Genomic DNA, 20,109 nt, shown 5'->3' on the forward strand with positions numbered 1-20,109 from the left:
CAGCAGCCGGTGAGGAGAGCAGCGGCTCAGGGCTGTGCCAGGAGACTCCCACTGGCCCCGATCTCCCTCCAGACCCTCCCTGGGGCTTGTCCGTGCCACGACCACCTCTCCCTGTCACTCACAGACTTTCTCCATCTCTACTCCCTGCCAGAAGGGCCATTTGTGGTCACCTCCCACTCCCTTTCCATGTCTTGGTCTGGCCAGAAGCACCATTTCCCCTCAGCCCCTGTCCCTGTCCTTTCCCAGCCAGAAGCCATTCCCAGTCACCCCCAGCCCCTGTCCCTGTCCTTTCCCAGCCAGAAGCCGTTCCCAGTCACCCCCAGCCCCTGTCCCTGTCCTTTCCCAGCCAGAAGCCGTTCCCAGTCACTCCCCAGGCTCTCTCCCTGCTGCTGAGCTGGAAGTTGAGCCACTGAACTGAGTGACACAGGACAGACAGACCCAAACTGCTCCAGGAGCGAGGTGTCCTTGCCAGGAGCAGGGTCCTGCCTGTCCCCATGCTGTGGGAAGGTCCCTGCCGCCTCAGAGGCTGCAGAAATGGACACAGCCCAGAACCCTGGGAAGTCATGCCAGTGACAAACCCTGCCCGTTGGCCAAGCAGGATTGACCTCATGCATCTCATTTCTGACCCAGGAGCCTCCTGGAGGTTTCTCCTCTCCCTGGACTGTAGCTCCCAGGTTTGAGGACGTCTCTTGTTTGGAGGAATGATGACACTCATTTACCCTGTGGCAGAAGAAGGAGGGGCCCAGGCACCCCCAGCACTCACCACCGAAGCCGAGGGCCATGAAAGGTGCAGCTGGGGACAGGCTGAGGGACGTGGCAAAGGCTGGCAGGGAGATCTTCCTGAGCACCTGCAGCCCAGCAAGAGAAACACGGGCAGCTCAAAGGGGAAGGCAGAGCCCACAGCCTCCCCATCACCCTCCTTAGGGCTGTGGCTGCACGGGCTCCTAAAGCTGCCCCAGGCATCCAGGAGACAATGGAGAGAATGTTGATGCTCTGGAAGCAGCCACCTTCCCCTCCCTGGGATCAGGGACTGGCTGCCTGCCTGATGCAGCCTGAGGCAGGGGCAGGGCTCTGCTGCTCACCTGGGCCACACCCGGGAGTTTCCAAGATGAAAATCTGTTCCCTGAGCAGCTGCCTGAGCCCATCCCACCCCTGTTACTAACACACAGGGCAGCTCTGCCAGCCACCCCTGTCCCCACTGCCCATGGCAGGGGACAGGTACCTGTTTCTTCCTCAGGCTGTAGAACAAAGCTTCCTTCTGCAGCCCAAAGCCCACGTAGACCAGGACACCGTGTTCCCAAGGGCAGAATGCGGCCAGGCTGGGAGGGAGGCTGTCCAGACCCTGGAGAGGGAAACCAAAGGCAACAAAACTGAGGCTGGATTCTCTCATTTGGATCAGTGAGAGTTAAAAAGAGAGCACAGAGGGACCCCAGAGCTGTGAGGGTTTCAGCAGTGGGACATGAGTATGGTGGAGGCTGCTTCCTCTCTCTTGCATTCCCATCTCTGGCTCAGGGAAAGCAAGGAACAATCACACCCTACCATGGAAACCTGAAGCAAATCATTTAGTGTTTTAAGAGCAGGTCCCAAGAGGGTTCAACAGGTTGAATTCCCACTGAGATACTACTGCTGCATGGGCTTGAAGCTGGGATTTGGTTATGGATCAGCTCAACACAAGAAAACAGGGCCCAGGAGGCAGATCTTGAGCAGGGGATGTAAGATCAAACCTTCAGGCTGTAGGGAGAGCTGTGGTGAGCTTCTTTCCAGAGCAAATCAATCTTTTTGGAAATGAACAGAAGAATTATTGACAGAACCCAGGTGCTGTATGGACCCAGGCTGAGGCACTGCCTCTTGCCCCCCAAAACCACCCAGCTCCCCTCTGTCTGCCAATGTCACCTGCACCAGGGACCATCTCCATCCTCTCCAGCACAGATCCTCCTGCTTTTCCAGCAGGTGTCCTGCTGCCCAAACCCTGCCCCTGGGCTGGAGCCAGATGCCTCTGCCAAGCAGCAGGGACACACAGAGCTGAGTACTTGGCTCTGGGAAGCCATCACCACGCTCCTGGCTCAGAGCACTCACACTCCTCGGGAGTGTCAGAATTAGCAGCACGCTCATAATTAGCTCACACCGTGCTCACTGCTGCCTGGGCTCTGCTTTGCTGGCACAGGGCTCTCAGCTCTTTGCAGGTGCAGTTTAGGGCTCCTCATGCTTACAGTCAGTGCTGCAGGGCAGTCTGGCCCTCCTACACTTTTATTTCTACACCCAAGAAGGTGCATGGCAAGACACTCTGTGAACTGGACTAACAGAGATGCATTCCCTAAGCACACAGTCACTCTCTCAGAGCCCTGTGCCTCCCTCCTCCATCTCTGCTGGTGTCCAGCCTCACAGCAGGAGCAGGCAGGGCCTGGCAGGTGCCACACTCACCTCGGGGCCAGCAGGGGCTGGGAAGCTGAGCCAGTCGAGGAGCTCACACTTGTCCTGGAGCCAGTCGGAGCCCCAGACGCTGACGCGGCGATCGGAGCTGGCTGCCAGCCACAGCTCCCCTCCTTCCACCCCGAGCTCGTGGTACTGGGGGCAGAAACACAGCTCTGTCCTTCTGAGCTCCCCTCCTTCTCATGGTACTGGGGGCAGAAACACAGCCCTGTCCTTCTAGGGGCACAGAGGCTTTGAAGGAGGGGGACAGTAAAGAGTGGGACAGGAACTCATGGGAACATGGGGCTTGTGTTTAGGGGATGAAGACCAGGATTAACCTCTGTTTGTGGCTGCTCCATGCCTGGAAGTGTCCAAAGCCAGGCTGGACAGGGCTCGGAGCAACCTTGTCTAGTGAGAGGGGTCCCTGCCCATGGCAGGAGGCTGGAAATTGATGATTTTTAAGGTCCTTTCCAACCCAAATCCTGGTCTGAACAACTCAGTTCTCTTCCTTGGGACACCCTGTGGACCTTCACATCTCCTAGGGGAGTTATTTCCAATACCATGTATCCCCTAACAATGTCCTTCACCTCAAATCAAGGAGGATTTCCTCAGTCTCAGATTACCAGGAAACAGAGCCTTGCAGTGTAGATGATCTTAAAACCTGAGAGCTTAAGGAAAACTATTCCCATTTCTGCTGTGCAAAGGGAAAAAACTCTCCATGAAGAGGAGGACAAAGGAGGTACTCAAACCATCCCACTGCTGCACAGCCAAGTCTTCCCAGCTCCACAGAGGAACCAAAACCCCTTTTTGGGGGGCACAGGGGCTGCAGGCTGAGGGGTGCTGCTTTCCAAGAGCCTGTGGCACAGGTTCATGTCACACCTGTGCGTAGGGTGTCAAAAACTGCCACCAAAGGTCCCCCTGAAGGCACAGCCTCACTCAGGCTGCACCTGCAATACATGGAGATTTATTCCAGTGAATATATCCCTGGAAAAACTGATCAGAACTTGCTGGAGGGGATGGAGGAAGATTTCCAAAGAGGAAAAGCAAGGGACACCAAAGCAGACTTGCTGACCAGAGCTGTGCAGTGACTGATGGGGACTGGAGTCACTCTTGAGGTCTCACCTGCTTCCTGGTGCACTGGAGAACAGTGATGGGGGAGCCTTTGTGGTCAGCCAGGACATGGATGGTCATTCCAGTGCGAGGGCTGCTGACAGCCACTATCCCATCCTTGCCCCCTGATAGGATCATTTCCCCTGATGGCAGAGGACAGGAAAGAATGGGACACTTCTTGTAGGAGGAAAAAAAGGTCAGAGGAGAAAGGTCCAAGGCTATGGGATATCAGTGTCCTGAAACATTGTGAAAGGCTGGGAATATCCCAGTCAAGGGCTGGGTGTGATGAGACGTCTCAGAGACACCAGTACACCTCAACACTGAAGAAGAGCCACATCAGATCATAAAACAAAGGTGTTTGTTGTACCCAAACCCTTTGGCTATCCCAGAGCCAATGCACCTCCCGTGTCCCACCCACCATGTGCCCAGCTGGCAGAGTCACCAGAGCTCACTGGGACAAGTTCTGTGGCTCTCCCTGGTCCTGGGGTTTTGGGCAGGTGGCCAGGACACAGAGCAGCTGGAGACCAGGGCAAACCCAGGCAGCACCAAGCCACGTTCCCCGAGGTCCCATGTCCCCAGTGTCACCTCAGGCAGCCTCACCATCAGTGGAGTAGGCGACTGCTGTCAGTGCAGCGGCGTGGGGGTGCATTTTCAGCTCCATCTCTGTCCTGGAGACACTGAACACACGGACAGTGCCATCACTGTACCCTGCCACCACGTGCTGGCTCTCGCCGGGACGAGGCCACACCCCAACGGGACGAGGCTTCCAGGCCAGGCACTGGCAGCTCTGCAAGGAAATTGGCAGAGACCTGGTGACACAGGGGACATTTCCCTGTGCCAAGAGGAAGGGACTGATGTGAACCCTTACCTGGTTGAGCACCTGGAACTGCACCACCAGCTCGGTGCTGCCCAGAGCCCAGATCCTCACGCTGCCGTCCTCACCGCACGTGGCACAGTGACTCTCGTCAGGACTAAAGCACACCTCAGTCACCTGCTCCAGGGAAAAGGCAGACAGCAGGGCTCTATGGGTGCCACAGCCCAGAGCACACCAGCTGCCCTGCCCCTTCATCCCCAGGATTGTGCTCATGGGACACACCAGATGAGAGGGAACGTAAAGGAAGGTGCAGAGCTTTGCTTTTGGGCTAACAGGACAAGAGGAAATGTCTTCAACTTGCACCAGGGAAGATTTAGACTGAACATTAGGAAGAATTTCTTCACAGAAAGTATTGTAAAAGCACTGGCACAGGCTGCTCAGGGGAGGGGTGGAGTCACCATACCCAAGAGTATTCAAAAGTATTCACCATACCCAACAGTGTTCAAAAAATGTGTGGATGTGGCACTTGGGGACATGGTTTAATGGTGAATGTCATGGTGCTGCCGGGTTGGTGCTTGGACTTGATGATCTTAAAGGTCTTTTCCAATCTTATCAATCATGGCACAGAGTAAACCCAGCCCCAAAGGCAGGACCAGGCACTGTGCACAGTAAACCTAACCCCAAAGGCAAGACCAAGTAAGGTCCACTGCAAGTTGTCATAAAATACCTTCTCTCCCGCCATTTGAACCCTTTTTTTCTGTAGCAGAAAGACACCCTGAAGCAATAGCAAAACTCAAAGCAGGCCCAGCCCCTCTGACCTTGTTCTTGTGGCCGCTGATGAGTCGGATGCTGGTGCTCTCCACCCAGTTGATGTACCACAGGGTCCCTGCTGTGGTGCCCACAATCCCCATTTCCAGGCAGTCATCAAAGGCTGCACTCACAATGGTCCCATCCAGGGTGATCTCGTGCTCCAGCAGGACTGAGCCAGACCTGCAGGAAGGCAGGGTGGGAGAAAGACTGGCTCAGATGTTGGAACAGCCACTCTGCCTGCGTTAAATCCAACTTTCTAATGAGCCAGTTCAATGAGGGGCTCCTGTCCATGGAACAGTCACTGGGAGAGCTGAGGTTGTGCATCCTGGGAGCCCTCAGAGCCCCTCCCAGTGCCTAAAGGGGCTCCAGGAGAGCTGGAGAAGGACTTTGGACAAGAGCCTGGAGTGACTGGGGACAAGGGAGAGAGGCTTCCCACTGCCAGAGGGCAGGGATGGATGGGATATAGGGAAGGAATTCTTTCTGTGAGGGTGGGCAGGCCCTGGCACAGGGTGCCCAGAGCAGCTGTGGCCGCCCCTGGATCCCTGGCAGTGCCCAAGGCCAGACTGGACAGGGCTTGGAGCAGCCTGGGACAGTGGAAGGTGTCCCTGCCCATGGCAGGGAGGGTTGGAATGGGATGGTCTTGAAGGTTCCTTCCCACCCAAACCATTCCATAATTCTGTGATTTGTACTTCAACTATCTTTTTACAGGAAAGAAAAAAAACAGGGCATGCAACAGCATGAGAGAAGAAACAAAGGCAATGTATTTTCCCTAATTGTCCTAAAGGAATTCCTACAGATCACAGACACAAACTTCAGGCACAATAAACACCCACTTCCACTATTAAGAGAGTTCAGCTACCTGTGGCAAAAATTCAGTCAAAAGATCCAGACAGAAAGAATCAGCAGTCACGGGATGGAGAGAAAAAGCTAAGAATGAAGAGCAGCAGGAGCAGCATGGTTGCACGAGGTGTCTGTCTGCAAAAAGCCACCTCTCAGACAGCTCCTGGGGGCTGCCAGGTGAGAGGCCACGAGCTCCTACCTGGCATTGGGCCCTTTGAGCCTCAGCTCCTGCACGGTGCCCACGGACCACAGGCGGATGCGCTTGGTGTTGCTGCCGCTGAGCAGGCGCTGGTGCCGGCACAGCAGCACCCCTGGGGAGGAGGAAGGGCACCTGTCAGTGTGCAGGGCTCCCTGCTGCGTGTCCTGGGGGTAAGATATGTGTGTATGCCATCTGACAGCTGTCAAGAGCTGGGGCAGTTATCCTCTGTTCATTGGGCCATTTTCTTTATCTCTGCCACAGCCAACCCTCCCTCCAGGAGATCTCTGCTGTCCATGGCCACTGAGTGTCCCTGCAGGGCTGATCCAATTCCAGCATCCCATGGGGAGATGCTGCGCCCAGGGGAGGAGCCAAGCATTCCTACCTGGATCCAATCTGAGCCTGGAGCAGCACAGCAGCCTTTGCCCACTGCATTGCCAGAGGAGCAGCTTTCTGCTGCCCTGCATTGCCAGAGGGAGCCCAGGCCCATCTGCAGCAGCCCTGGAGCTGCAGAGGAAAACTCCCCCCGGGATCAGAGCCCTCTCTGACTCTGGCAGTGGTTTGTTTTCGGGGTTTTTTTTTCTGTGTACTATTGCATTTGTATTTTTTAATTTTCCTAGTAAATAACTATTATTGCTATTCCCATATCTTTGCCTTAGAGCCCTTTAATTTAAAAATTACAATAATTCAGAGGGAGGGGATTTTACATTTTCCATTTCAAGGAAGTCTCCTGCCTTCCTTAACAGACACCTGGCTTTTCAAACCACGACATGTGGGAATTGGAAAAATAGAAACTTCCACAGACACTGAAGGGTTTGATTTGCAGCCTTGGGAGAAGCTTGGATTGATGTAAAAATACAATACATAGATATTAAGTAGAAAATTCAGAAACTGATGTTTCTGTAATTGTAAGTAAGAAACTGTATGGGTAAGATGGTGAAGGGTTTATAGTGTGGCAATGTAATAGTATGGAGTAGGTTGGGAGTTTAGAAGTTGTAAGAGAAGCATCTGTGTGCATGTGAGAGAGAAGCCTATTGGACAGAATATCTGCAGTGCAGTAGAAGTAAGTAAAGGTGATAGGTTAGAAAAGCAAAATAAACCCTGTGGCAACTGTCCATTGGGTTAGAAAGTTCTGTATTTTCTTGTAACAAAGAACTTGTGACTACTTTGTGCTATGGCCAACTGCCTGCTCCTTCAGTATCTCATGGCCTCTGAGACTGATGTTTGTCTGAGCTATGAATTGTTCCAAGCCCAACAATGGTCCCATCCCTTTATTTCAAGTGGTGACAATGATACCCTGTCATCATTCCAAGGGTGCTCCTGGCAGCCACTTGGGCAGCAAAGTGGGAAAGTTCTACAGCCCAGCACTGTTTTACAGACTAGAGGGCTGTGGGTGCTTTGGCACAGGCTGCCCAGAGCAGTGGGGGAGCCACCATCCCTGCAAGACTCAAACAGATTGTGGATGTGGTGCTCAGGGCTTAATGCTGGACCTGGCAGTGCTGGGTCAGTGGCTGGACCTGATGATCTTAGAAATCTTTTCCAACATTAATAATTCTATGAAGCCCCCAGGAGACCCAGGTCACAGATCCATTGCCACCCCACACATCTTGCATCCGACACAACAAACTGGTTTTCCAAGCACAGCTGAAATGGGAAGTCTGTGAGCTCAGGGCTCCTTTCCCAACACTCTCCCCTTGCAGCCCTGGCACTGCACCCACCGATCTCGCCCTCATCAGCCTCCCACGTCATGAAGCAGGAATTGGTCTCTGTGTCCCACACACAGATCTGGCCTGAGTTGGTCCCACTGTAAAGGAGAGCCTCAGCACCATAACAGAGAGATGTCAGCTCCACCAGGCCCAGCACGTCCGGGGCAGGGGCACGATGAACCTGCCAGAGCACAAAAACCAGCAATGTCAAAGGCAATGAACATGCTCAGATGCATCAGGAGAAAAAACATCCTCCTCCTCCCCTCAATTCCTAGAGTTAATGCCTCAAATACAACCAAAAGCTGTTTGTGCACAGTCAATATCACCTCACCGAGAAATCATCAGCTCTCACAGAGCCCTCACCAGGGGCTTGGAAAATAAGTCAGAGATGCTGAAAATAAATCTTAAAAGGTAAAAGGAAGGTTTACCTTGAGTGTGACAGCAGCTTCCTGCTGCTCCAACGCCCAGAATGTCACAGCTCCCCTCCCCACACAGGCAAGGTCTTGGTGAGAGAAAGGGCTAAAAGCCACATCGTGGAGAGGCTCTGAGATGCAAGTGGTCAGCACGAGCTCATAGGTGTGGGTGCTCCACAGAGCCATGGTCTGGTCACTGTAGTCCCCTAAGGAGAAAGGGAAAGTCAGTAGGAAGAACTCTGCTGCCTCAGGATGCTCACAAGCGTCCACACAGCACACACACATCAGCTGTGCCACCCCTCACCCAGCTGTTGGGAGACAACTGTCCAAACACCATTCCAGGCATGGACACACCTCGTCCTCTCAGCACAAGCTGCACAAAATGACAGAGGCTTGCCCAAGTTAAGGACAGACAGAACTGACCCAGCACTTCACCCTGGAGATTGCAGCAAAGCTGTCCTGGCAGTGGAGTCATCTGGAGCAGCCAGGGCTGGGACTGAGCAGGCAGAGCAATGTCAGAGCATTTTTCCTGCTGTTTCCCCATCCTTGGAAGTCTCTGCACACCTTGGGAATGCCCCACACAAACTCTCCAGTGACCTGGGCACTCAGGGCTAACCCTGTCTTGACAAAGAATGGGATGTCACCTTTGCCAAGGTCCCAGCTGAGGTGGGAGCTGACCTCCATGGAAGCCACCACAGCTGGGTGGGAGCAGAAGGCATTGGCCTCAGTGATGGCAAAACTCCCAAGCTTCCAGAGAGCTCAGGAGGACAGTGCTCTCCTGTTGCCTTTCCCAGGCTCCACAAGCTCTGTGGAGACTTTCAGCTTTTCCCTCCCCTGCAGCCCAGACCAGAGCTGGAGGAGGAGAGCTCCTCTCCCACACTGCTCCCTGAAGAGCACAAAGCTCCCTTTCTCTCCAGCAAAGCCTGCTTTCCTTTCCAAATGCAGCCTCACCAGCCTGGAAGGAGTGTATTGCCTGCTCCACAGGTCCCCTCTCATGCAAAACAAGAGCTTCCTAATTGCATGTTGTCCTTTAAATGTCCCCTGCCTGAACAAAACAGACAGCTTGAGCATCCATCCTGTGCTGGCATGGCTGCCTGGCAGGAGGCTCACAGTTGGGAGCCTGGCTACTTCTGTCCAAGTCCATCTAGGCAGCAATAACAAGTCCAGAAGAAGGCTTTTCCCTCGGCACACTATAAATAGTAACCACAAACCATTTGCAGGGGGTCTAAGAAGCACCAGTGAGTCAGGAGAAGAAAGCTGTAACTGCTGCATTCCCTGCTGTTCCGAGGATACCACAGAACAGCTTCCTACCCACGAGCCTGCTGCACATCTGGCAGGTGTTTGGTGCTCACAGCACCCTCCTGCCATGAGCTGTCTGCTCTGGGGTGCAGCCCTGCACCCACAGCTGCTGTGACAGGAGTGCTCACCTATGGTGACAAGGAATCTGTCATCCCAGGAGAATGCCATGGCTTGCACTTGTGTCTCGTGGTGGAACAGCTCTGCTGTGCAGGCCCCATCCTGGGTGCTCCAGATGCAGATCTGACAGTGGGAGTCTCCATCCTTCTGCCCTGAGGCAGAGGCAAGAACCTAACAGACAATGTGTAAGTAATTAGAGAATGTGTAATTAGAGAATGCTCGTTAGCCTTAACGGTTTTTTCAGTTATCCCATATTAAAGGGATGTGGCTGGCAAATGGAGAATTCAGTGAGAAACAATCATTCAGCTGATGGCAGGAGGGAAAGGCAGCATCACCCACAGGAAGAGAACAGCCTTTATAGAATCACTGAGGTTGGGAAAGATCTCCAAGATCATCAAGTCCAACCTGTGATTGATCCCCACTTTGTCACCCAGCCCAGGGCATGGAGTGCCACATCCACCTCCTCCTTGGACACCTCCAGAGATGGGGACTTCACCACTCCTGGGCAGCCCCTTCCAATGCCTGACCACCTTTCCATGGAGAAATTCTTCCTGATGTCCAGCCTGAGCCTCCCCTGGCACAGCTTGAGGCCATTCCCTCTCCTCCTGTCCCTGTTCAGGGAGCAGAGCCCGACCCCTGCCAGCTGCCCCCTCCTGTCAGGAGCTGTGCAGAGCCAGAAGGTGCTCCCTGAACCTCCTTTGCTCCTCATCAGACTTGTGCTCCAGCCCCTTCCCCAGCTCTGTTCCTTTCTCTGGACAGTCTCCAGCCCACACTGAGCCAGCACAACAGAGAGCTGACTCCAAAACAATCTCCATAGCCTCCAGGCAGAAAGAGGAACAATAAATGGGATTTTAGGCTGTGGGACTGCAAAGCGAGAGGGACAAGCCCTGGCCTGGGGCAGAGCAGCCCCTCCCACCTGGGCGCGGTGGCTGAGGGTGAGAGTGGAGATCTCCTCGGCGTGGCCCAGCCAGTGGCTCTGCGAGCCCGAGTGCAGGTCTTCAACCACGATGACGCAGCCACAGGAGTAGGCGAAGAAGCCTGGCAGAGGAGGGGGAGGAGAGGGGATGTTTTCATGGAAAGGCTGCACATACAGCCCCCACCACAACCCACGTGGAAAATTCTATGATTCATTAATACGTAAAAGCTGGGTCTTTGATGCAGCTCAGCAGCAGCAGGTTGGGAGCGGGGTGAAATCTCACTTTCCCTAACCTGAGCGAAGCAGAGCTGCTGGCCACCATTCCAGCTGGAGAAAGGAGGCAGGATGGGCTTTGTGAGCTCCCCTCCTGCTCTGTCCACTCAACAGCTGGAGCCTGAGTCTGTCCCACCAACTAAAGCTTGCCAACAGCAAAGAGCTACTGGATTTTACCAAGACAAAGAAGCTCTATGTTCAAGCAAAGATCCCAATCCAACAGTCAGATCATAACTTCACTCAGTACACACCCCTAGCATCACAGAATAGAATCACACATGGTTTGGGTTGGAAGGGACCTTAAAGCTCATCTTGTTCCACCCCCTGCCATGGCAGGGACACCTTCCACTATCCCAGGCTGCTCCAAGTCCTGTCCAACCTGGCATTGGGCACTTCAGGGATCCTGGGGCAGCCAGAGCTTCTCTGGCAACACATCCCAGCACTGCAGAGCATTCCCAGTGTACCTGTATCTGGGTTCCACACCATATTCCCTCTGCCATTCCCATTGTAGCCGATCACTGCTTTCAGCTTCAGCACCTCACTGCCCGCTGGAGGAGACAAGAAACTCTGCAAGAAAAACAGACACTGGCTTAAAATAATCTCTGGAAGAATGGTCTGGTCAGATGCATCAACACCCACACAGGAAAAAGTGAATGTCCTCAAACACATCCCACACAGATCCATGCCAACACTCACACAATTCCATAACGGAAGAGACAAATAACATCCTATAACAAAAGGGACACTGCCCCAGCACAGTCAGGCACAGATGCTTTCAGACAGGGCACAAAACAGGCTGGCAGCAAATGCCCAGCAGAGCAGCAGCTGCTAAAGTTCCACGAGTTTGGCTGACGTGGGATGCAGATATTTCAACAGGAAGAGAACTGGGAGAAAAATGCTGCCAGGTGGAGGGACAGAGGAGAGGGCTGGGGGTGAAATCTGGATGTAGCTGTTCTCTCAGCACTAGCAGCAGAGCTTAGGGAAGGGCTGAGTTAAGTTTCTGTTTTATCCCTGCTGTGTTTGTTAACAGAGCAGGAGCTGTGCTGTGTCTCTCCTCACTACGCTCCATGGATTTGCCTTCCCCAGCCTGCTCTGCCAATGCAGCTGCTCGCAAATATGGGAGCACAATGAATCACTCCATTGCTCACTCGTCTTTCACTCTCAATAGCACATGCCATTTCCACTCCTTTTGAATAAAAATATATGCAGATTTGGGCAACACAAAAAGAGTTGAGCACAACTCACTTTTTTCTAGTCTAGGAAGAGTTACATGTAGAGAAAAACAGGGAATTAACATTAGGATTTCTGTGCTGAGCATCAGCCCAGGGGTATAGTTCCCAAATTGCTTTCCAACAGAGAACAAAATGGAAACAATTTGAAAAATGCACCTACCCCAGCCCCAAAATGCCTGTTCTCCACCTGGTAACCAGCACAACTCTCACCTGGGGGAGCACTGATGCCTTGAAGCGAGGGGTGAAATGCCGGTAGGAATCTGGGCGGATGCAGCATTTGGGAGCTCTGGTTCCCTTCCTGGGCTCTGCCACACAAAGGAGAAAATGGTACCTATGGGAAATGCTTGGGAGCAGCACCCAGGCTGTGGCTTGCTTATATTCAGGTGCTGTGCATGTGTGAACACACACGAGGCTAAAAGCAAACTGCAGTGTCACATGTGGCATATCCCAAGTGGGAAGGGACCCACAAGGATCGTGAGTCTAACCCCTGGCCCTGCACAGACACCCCAACAGTCCCACCCTGCACCTCAGAGCATCATCCAGACATTCCTGGAGCTCTGGCAGCCATGCCCATTCCCTGGGGAGCCTGTTCAATCAATGCCCAGCACCCTCTGGGGGAAGAACCTTTTCCTGATATCCAGCCTGACCCTTCCTGACACAGCTCCAGCCATTCCCTGGAGTTCTCAGTTCCTTTCCCACTTGTAGCAATGTATCTGAACAACTTAGACTACAGTGTGCACCAGCCATTTCACTTGTAACTGTTCTTACCAGAATTTTCTCAAAGCTCTCTAAAATTCAAAGTTATTAAGACATAAACTGTACTAAAATAAGAAAGAAGTTAAAAAACCAAATTCTAAGACCACAAGAAAGAGATAACACAGAACTGTAAACCACCTAAACTATAACCAATCACATATTCTTAAAAGTACATACAAAACACAAACAAAAACACCAATAAAAAATATGTAATCAGTAGAGTTGGAATATATAAATAAGTACTTAATGTAAACAACAAACAACTTCTACTTAATCATATTAATTAGCTATCCAAGAATCCTAAATTTCCTACACCACACTGCAAACACCTCGTGCTCTGGGATCCCTGTGAAACCACGAGCCCCACAGCTCCAGCACTGTCACAGGAGCACTGGGGGCAGTTTTATCCTGAGGCTTTCCAACAAGTCCTGCAGGGGCTGAGCACTGGCAGCTGCCTGCTCCTGGCAGGTTGCCACACACCACTGCAGCTCCCAGGCTGTGCAGCTATTAATAGAGCCATTGGGAGCTTTAATTGCAGCTGGATTTAATGGGACGTGCCACTCAGAGATGATACTGGCTCCAGGCTGAAGGCAGGCTTCTGGTGTGCCCAGAAGCAGCAGCAGGGAAAGAACGAGCAGTTTTAGGGATCAATGTGAGCCTCCCTCAATACTGGGTGCCCTTGGAAGGTCATGGCCAAGGGAAAACTCCTAAGGAACACATGGCAGCCTTTCACCTCACAGCTCAGAGCACGTGTCTGGGTCTCTCTGCCCCATAATAATAGTAATAGTAATAGTAATAGTAATAGTAATAGTAATAGTAATAGTAATAGTAATAATAACAACAACAACAACAACATTTCTTTGGTTTTGGGGGATAGACCAAGCTGCCATGCAGGCCTGCAGCTCTGTACCAACTGGCAATACCCCTGGATTTACCGTTTGCTGGTTTTTCAGGAGACCTCGAGCTCTCCTGCCTCACTCTGGGCCTCACAACAATCTCCTCATTCCCATCTGATTCCACCACAATGACTGAGGCATCTCTGTGCTCATTTGCCACCTTCCTGCTGCTGCCTGGCAGTTCTGCTTCCTCCTCCCTGTCCGACTCAGAGGAAATACCTGGGGAGAGAAATCAGTGGGAAGATGGAGCCACCCAAGTCCTTCAGCACCACTTCACGTGTGCCTGACCCCTGCTCTGTGGAACAGCTCAGCTGTTAGGGTGGAAGCCGAAGCAGACAATTCCTATAGGAATGACCAACAAGGTGTTCAGCACAGTCAGAGGGGCTGTGCCAGCACCTCAGTATGTGGAGAAGAGCAGAGGATAAAGGGGTGCTGAACCCCAGTTAAGCCCAGCTTACGGCAAGGAATTGCAGACTGGTTTGCCAGAAGGGGTCACAGGTAGGGATGGCTCCAAGGATGCTGCTGAACTAGGCAAGTTTTTCCTAAAAGAAGGTTAATTTCCCCCTTTCCTGCAAGGAGTTCCTCTTACTTTGAAACCCTGCTGGGTGGACAGAGCTGATATCCAGGCACAGTGGGGAGGACAGCAATGGAAGAGGCACTGTCTGCCGAGGGGTCTCAGAGCCATCCTTGGGCTTCTCAGAGCTGCTGTCTGGGAAAGAAAAGGGCTTGGTGTCACTTCCTTCAGCCCATGCTCCTCTCATCCTTCTGGATGGTGACACCTCAGCTCTCCAGCTTCCATAGAAGCCACTTCTCTGTGTTTTAAGAAAGAGAGGGACAGAGAGAGGGGCAATGAGGGAGAGAGGAGACAGAGGAGATGGAGGCAGAGAAAGACAGAAGGCAAAAGCTGAAAATCTACCAGAAAGCCCAGAGTGGCTCTGCTCTGAACATCCCCACCTTGGCAGACTGAGAGGTGCTGCCAATTAATTTGAGATTGTCCCTCAGGGCTAATTAGCTGGTTTGCCCCCCATTACATGACCCCCAAATCCCTCTGGAAAAGCTGCCAGCACTACTCATGGGAAGAGGCAAACTCACCTGAGCTCAGCACCAGAGTGGACATGGGGGAACGAGCCCTGGGAAGGGGAGGAGACTGGAGTCACACAGGGATGGGGCAGGGACAGGGGACACAGACAGGCACTGCCAGCACCATTACCTGCCTGGGGATGACTTGACTGGAGGTGGAGCTAGGAAATCCCAGAGGAAGATGGCATCCCCAACGCTGATGACGTGCTCTTGGTGTGGGGTGAAGGCGACCTGGTGCACGGGCTCTGAGTGCCCGATGAACACCTGGGAGAGAGCAGGCCTTGAATCCCATCACCACCTGTCCTGTCAGGATGGGGTTACTCCACTCCCTGTCCTGCCCAGCCAGGGTCTACAGGCCTCAGCAGAAGGTCCAGAAGAGGATCTATCACACCTACAGTTCTCACACCTGTGGGCTGATCAACCCGGGGCCAACCTTCAACACACTTACTCAGGGAAGGAAGCAAAAGCCAAAGAGTCCAAAGTCTTACCCTGCCTCTGAAGCCTTGGGTGAACCATTTCCCTCTCCATTTTCTCTCTCTGTCCCTAACACAGAGCTGTCACCTACCTCTGTCCTTTGCACCTCTCACTGGGGTGCTCTGGCAGCCCCAGCCTGTGCCCAGGCACTGTTACAGTGTGGGATTGGGACTGCATTTCTCTGCTGGGCAAACTGGGACTGGGGACACCAGGCCAGGTCATACAGAGCCCACTTGCTGCTCTCTTCTCTGGGGATTCAGCAATGCAGCACCACCCCCTTCCCCCCTGGGTGAGCAGTACCTGGAAGTTGATGGTGAAGCGCATCTTGTAGTCCCACACTTTGATGACCTTGTCACCAGCAGTGAGCAGGTACTGGCCATCCTTGCTCAGTGCCAAGGAGGAACAGCTCAGCTTGTGCACAGGGGACACCTGAGGACAAGAAATGGCACCAGCAGCCTTAGCTGAGCTGGTTCATATCCTTATTTACACTTCAGCAAGAGAACAGTAGTGTGACAGTGTGGAAAACAAGGACAGGCTCAGGCTCACCCTGAGCACAAGCACACTGGGACAGCTGCAGGCTTCTCACTTGTGTTTCTTTGAAGCCTGTGAGCTGCAGGAGGAGTTTTTCTCTCATTTAACCTCCCAGAGAGACAAGAAGTGCCCAGCCCCCAGAGAAGACCTGGTGGATGAATTTCAGTGTCCTACCTCTCGCACCAGCCGTCCGGTTTTTGCATCAAGCACAAGGATTTTATTGGAAGAAGTGGATACCAGGAGCTCTCCCTGAGGCACAGGACCAAAGCAGACCTTCACTGCAGAGTCCAAGATGGTGCTGCGCAGGTCCAGGATGCTGATGTCCACCCTCAGCAGCTGTGGAACAAAGAGCCACTGAACAACCACTGCAGGAGCCTCAGGATTGCTCCCATGCTCCTAACACAAAGCTATGGAGCCTGCTGGACCCTTCCCTTCCCACTTAATGAGGGGCTGCAGGTCCAGACAATGCCCAGGAGAGCAGGTCAAGAGAGAGGTGAGAGCTGACAGCCTCCATAGCACCTCCCAAATTATCTTTTCTAGCAGAGAATGAAAGCAGAGGAGAAGAAACCTTGAATTGTTATTTCTGTCTCACAGAAGGGAAAACAGGGAGCTCACTGTCAGCCCTGATCCACCTCCCTGGCTGCTGCCTGTGGGGTTCCAGGGGACAGCCGTGTCCCCAGGAGTGAGGGGACTCTGCTGGGTACCTCATCGAGTGAGCAGGCCTCCATCACTGTCACCACGTACTTGGAGGGCCCCACGAAGGCCAGCAGGCGACTGTCCCCACTGAGGGCCAGAGTGTCCACGCCACTGCCAGCATCCCGGGCCACCACGTTGCCTGGGGGACACAGCAGGACAGTGAGGAGCAGCAAAGCCCACTCTGATGGTGCTGCTCAGCAGCAGCTGCAGCTTCTCCTGCAGCCTGAGGAAAAAAGCAACCTGTGCTGTAGGAGATGCTACAAATTTTATTTACACACCCAGAACGTGCAGTGAAGCACCTCAAAAACAAGGTTGAGATGCACAGCTTGTTGCCTGAGTGAACATGCAGTGTTTTCAAGGAGAGCAGAACAAAGTCAAAGGAATAAAATTGATTTTAGGGCTTATTTTTTAGTGTTACAAGAGGCTGTGATGAGGAGCTCTGTGAGATCTCAGCTGCAGCCTGGGTGTCTGAACCCAGAGCAGAATGAGGTCAGTGCTCAACACCACCACACTGATGTCAGTCCACAGGGCAGAGAGACCCAGAGGTCTGAAAATCACAGAAATTACAGCAATTCTCTGTATTTATTCCATGACCATAATTCCACTGTTCTGTCCCTGGAACGTGACCAGGCAGCAAACACAGTTTCAGAGCAGAGGCACCACGTGAAGGTCCAGCTGCAGCACTGACACCAAACCTGGGTCATTCTGGATAAACTCCCTGATTCCTCCAATCCCTGTTCCTTATCCTGCACACCTCTAGGGCAGGTTCCTCCTCTTTGAGCAGTATTACACTGTATAAAAATCAGAGTTCCCTTTCCCTGCCCAAGCTTGTGCTGTCACAACTCATTTCCAAAGCGTACATTAAATGTGACACTAATTTTTCCAAACTGCCTTGCCCCTGCCCTGCCTCCAGCTCTCCACCAGCTCCATTCACCAGCACAGAGCAGCTCTGCTGCAGGCAGGATTAGGGCAACAATCCACTTCAAACAAATTAAATTGCACATGTACAGAATGGAAAGAGTCAGGGCTTGGGCATGGATAAATCTCTGTGACCCCAGCACATTAATGAAATCATCAGACCAGCAGGATGAGGGGGATTGAACCAGGACAGGTAGGGAAGTGCTGGCAGTCACTGGGGTTTGCTCACACAGAAGGTAAAAACAGAAATCACAGAATCACCGAGGCTGGAAAAGCCCTCTAAGATCATCAAGTCCTCTAAAACATATCCCCAGGTGCCACATCCACATCTTTTAAATCCTTCCAGGGATGGTGACTCCACAGCTCCCTGGGCAGCTGTGTCAGTGCCTGATCATCCTCCCAATGAAGAAATTTTCCCATGATCAAATCTAAACTTCCCCTGGCACAATTTGAGGCCAGGACATTTCCCCTTGTCCTGTCCCTGTTCCCTGGGAGCAGAGCCCGACCCCCCCAGCTGTCCCCTCCTGTCAGGAGCTGTGCAGAGCCACAAGGTCCCCCCTGAGCCTCCTTTTCTCAGGCTGAGCCCCTTCCCAGCTCCCTCAGCCCCTCCTGGTGCTCCAGCCCCTTCCCAGCTTGTTCCCCTCTCTGGACAAGCTCCAGCCCCTCAGTGTCTGCCTTGTGAGGGGCCCAAAAGTGCCCCCAGGACTGGAGGTGCCTCAGCAATGCCCAGAGCAGGGGGAAATGCCAAAGCTCAGAAGGTTCATTGGGAAATATCACTCCAAGCAGGCTGAGCTTGGGCTGGCTCTGGTGTCAGGATGTCTGTGCCAATACAGAAAAAGAAGAAAGGCAATCTCAACCCCAGAGTCTTACCCAGGACTCTCAGAACCTGGATTTTCTGTGCCACCAGTCTGTACAGAGCCAGAGTTCCCTGCAAGCAGGAGCTGAACATCAAATTGCCATCTGGAGAGAAGGTCAGGCCGGTGACTGCGGTGCGGTGCTGCCTGAAAGGGGGCAGAAAACATGGGAAAAGGGAAGAGAAGAAGGAATCACAGACAGAGGGAACAGTGGTGATGTTGAGTGTAACACAGTGAAGAACTCAAGAGGATAAATTAACCAGGAACAGAGCAGGACCCTGCCATGCTCACCCCTGAAGCAGCCCAGGACAAACAACACTCTGACTTGTCACAAAACTGAGCAGTGAGTGCAGACTCCAGCCCGGATGGAACCTGCTCCTTCTCCCTTTGGAGCATCCTCCAAACCCCACACTGAGGCTCACAAGGGCTCCCTGCCCAGCTGCTCTCTAGGACAAGCTCTTTCCTACTGCTGTTCACTGGGAAATCACAAAGAAAGCCCTCATGGCTTTCACAGCTTGGGCTTTCACCACCCGGAGCCTTGGCACAGCAGATCTGCCCCCACCCCACCCAGCTGGGACCTGAGGCTTGTGGAGCTCCATGAGTGACACTGTGGCTCTGTCTCATCACCAGGACACCCAGTTAGACCCCGTGGAGCTCCCACTTCACTCACTTGTGCTCCAGCAGGAGGTCAGAGGCAGCCAGGTTGAAGATCCTCACCACCCCGCTGTCGAAGCCACAGGCCAGCATCTTCCAGAAGGGGTGGAAGGCCACAGTACAGGGAGTTTCCTCTGCAGCTGAGAAGTCATACAGCTGCAGGGAAGAGACACCACAGGTATGAAGCTGGAGAGGACTGGAGCTGCAGCTGGACCCAACAACTCATCAGCCTCACATCTCCACCATGAGCATGTCCCTGCTCCTGCCTGGATGGATCCAAGACCCACTGAAGTCCTGAGTCTTTGGGCACTCAGATAAAGCCCTTGGATGTTATGGTTTGTGCTAAAAAGCAATCTTCAAAAGATGGAGGAAAGGGAAATAGCTGTGTCCAACAATACCTCATATCAGTGATATTTTTGCCTGATGTCTGGGAGGCATGATGAGGAGGACTTTATCTTATTAGAAGGTTAATTAATTACTTTATTATACTATATTATTTTATATTATATTACACTATATTACATTACATTTAAACTGAATTTGTACAACTACTTAACTCAACTCAACTGCTTAGAATTTTGTGACTGTCTGCTGACCGACAAGTCTGCACACACACTTGGCCCTGATAGGCCAAGGAAACCAACCACCATCACTGTGGGTGAACAATTCTATATTGTATTTTACTTTGGCACAACACAGGAGCAGTGAATGAGATAAGAATTGTTCTGATCATTCTTTTTTCTGCTTCTCTCAGGTTCAGAGAATGTGAATTCCACAACCTCAGAACTCTGTACTTCCAAAGGGTCTCTTGCCCGCGGTAACCCTCACGCTTCAGGGAGGGCTTCTGAACTGTGGGGCTTTGATAATTGGACCAAACAGAGATCAGGGAGACTCTTAATAACCCTGAGACACTACCTCCTGCAAGAGCCTAAATGAGAGATGCAGGACTCCAGGTGGCTCTCTAAAACGCAGTTTATGCCATCCAACAGGTTACAGCAGCCCAGGGTCATTGGGTGACAGAGCCTGTGCCTACAGCTGTCAGCTCCAGCTGCAGGCAGGCCTGGAGACCCTTTGGTTTTGGTTACATTGCATTATTTACTTTTCTTTTGGTTACA

General features: G+C 52.6%; 1 protein-coding gene across 2 annotated transcripts in view; it reads right to left on the reverse strand.

The window, feature by feature from the left end:
• Positions 1-20,109, reverse strand: part of LOC102040624 (mitochondrial Rho GTPase 2) — a 48,752-nt gene that overhangs the window by 12,208 nt on the left and 16,435 nt on the right. The window contains exons 18-40 of one of the 2 annotated variants that reach the window (XM_031060449.1): positions 19,011-19,150; positions 18,357-18,487; positions 16,577-16,707; positions 16,047-16,208; positions 15,642-15,770; positions 14,998-15,131; positions 14,880-14,917; positions 14,377-14,496; positions 13,827-14,006; positions 12,346-12,440; positions 11,368-11,470; positions 10,631-10,752; positions 9,726-9,885; positions 8,314-8,504; positions 7,898-8,066; positions 6,183-6,294; positions 5,152-5,323; positions 4,388-4,510; positions 4,120-4,306; positions 3,532-3,662; positions 2,422-2,565; positions 1,223-1,342; positions 764-848 (exon numbers count right to left, since the gene is read on the reverse strand). In XM_031060449.1, coding sequence (XP_030916309.1) covers positions 764-848; positions 1,223-1,342; positions 2,422-2,565; positions 3,532-3,662; positions 4,120-4,306; positions 4,388-4,510; positions 5,152-5,323; positions 6,183-6,294; positions 7,898-8,066; positions 8,314-8,504; positions 9,726-9,885; positions 10,631-10,752; positions 11,368-11,470; positions 12,346-12,440; positions 13,827-14,006; positions 14,377-14,496; positions 14,880-14,917; positions 14,998-15,131; positions 15,642-15,770; positions 16,047-16,208; positions 16,577-16,707; positions 18,357-18,487; positions 19,011-19,150 — 3,079 coding nt within the window. Of the gene's footprint in view, positions 1-763; positions 849-1,222; positions 1,343-2,421; positions 2,566-3,531; positions 3,663-4,119; positions 4,307-4,387; positions 4,511-5,151; positions 5,324-6,182; positions 6,295-7,897; positions 8,067-8,313; positions 8,505-9,725; positions 9,886-10,630; positions 10,753-11,367; positions 11,471-12,345; positions 12,441-13,826; positions 14,007-14,376; positions 14,497-14,879; positions 14,918-14,997; positions 15,132-15,641; positions 15,771-16,046; positions 16,209-16,576; positions 16,708-18,356; positions 18,488-19,010; positions 19,151-20,109 lie in introns of those variants that run through there. The other variant, XM_031060448.1, reaches the window with a different exon arrangement.

This window comes from Geospiza fortis, unplaced genomic scaffold, assembly GCF_000277835.1.
Source record: "Geospiza fortis unplaced genomic scaffold, GeoFor_1.0 scaffold114, whole genome shotgun sequence".
Taxonomy (NCBI): Eukaryota; Metazoa; Chordata; class Aves; order Passeriformes; family Thraupidae; genus Geospiza; species Geospiza fortis.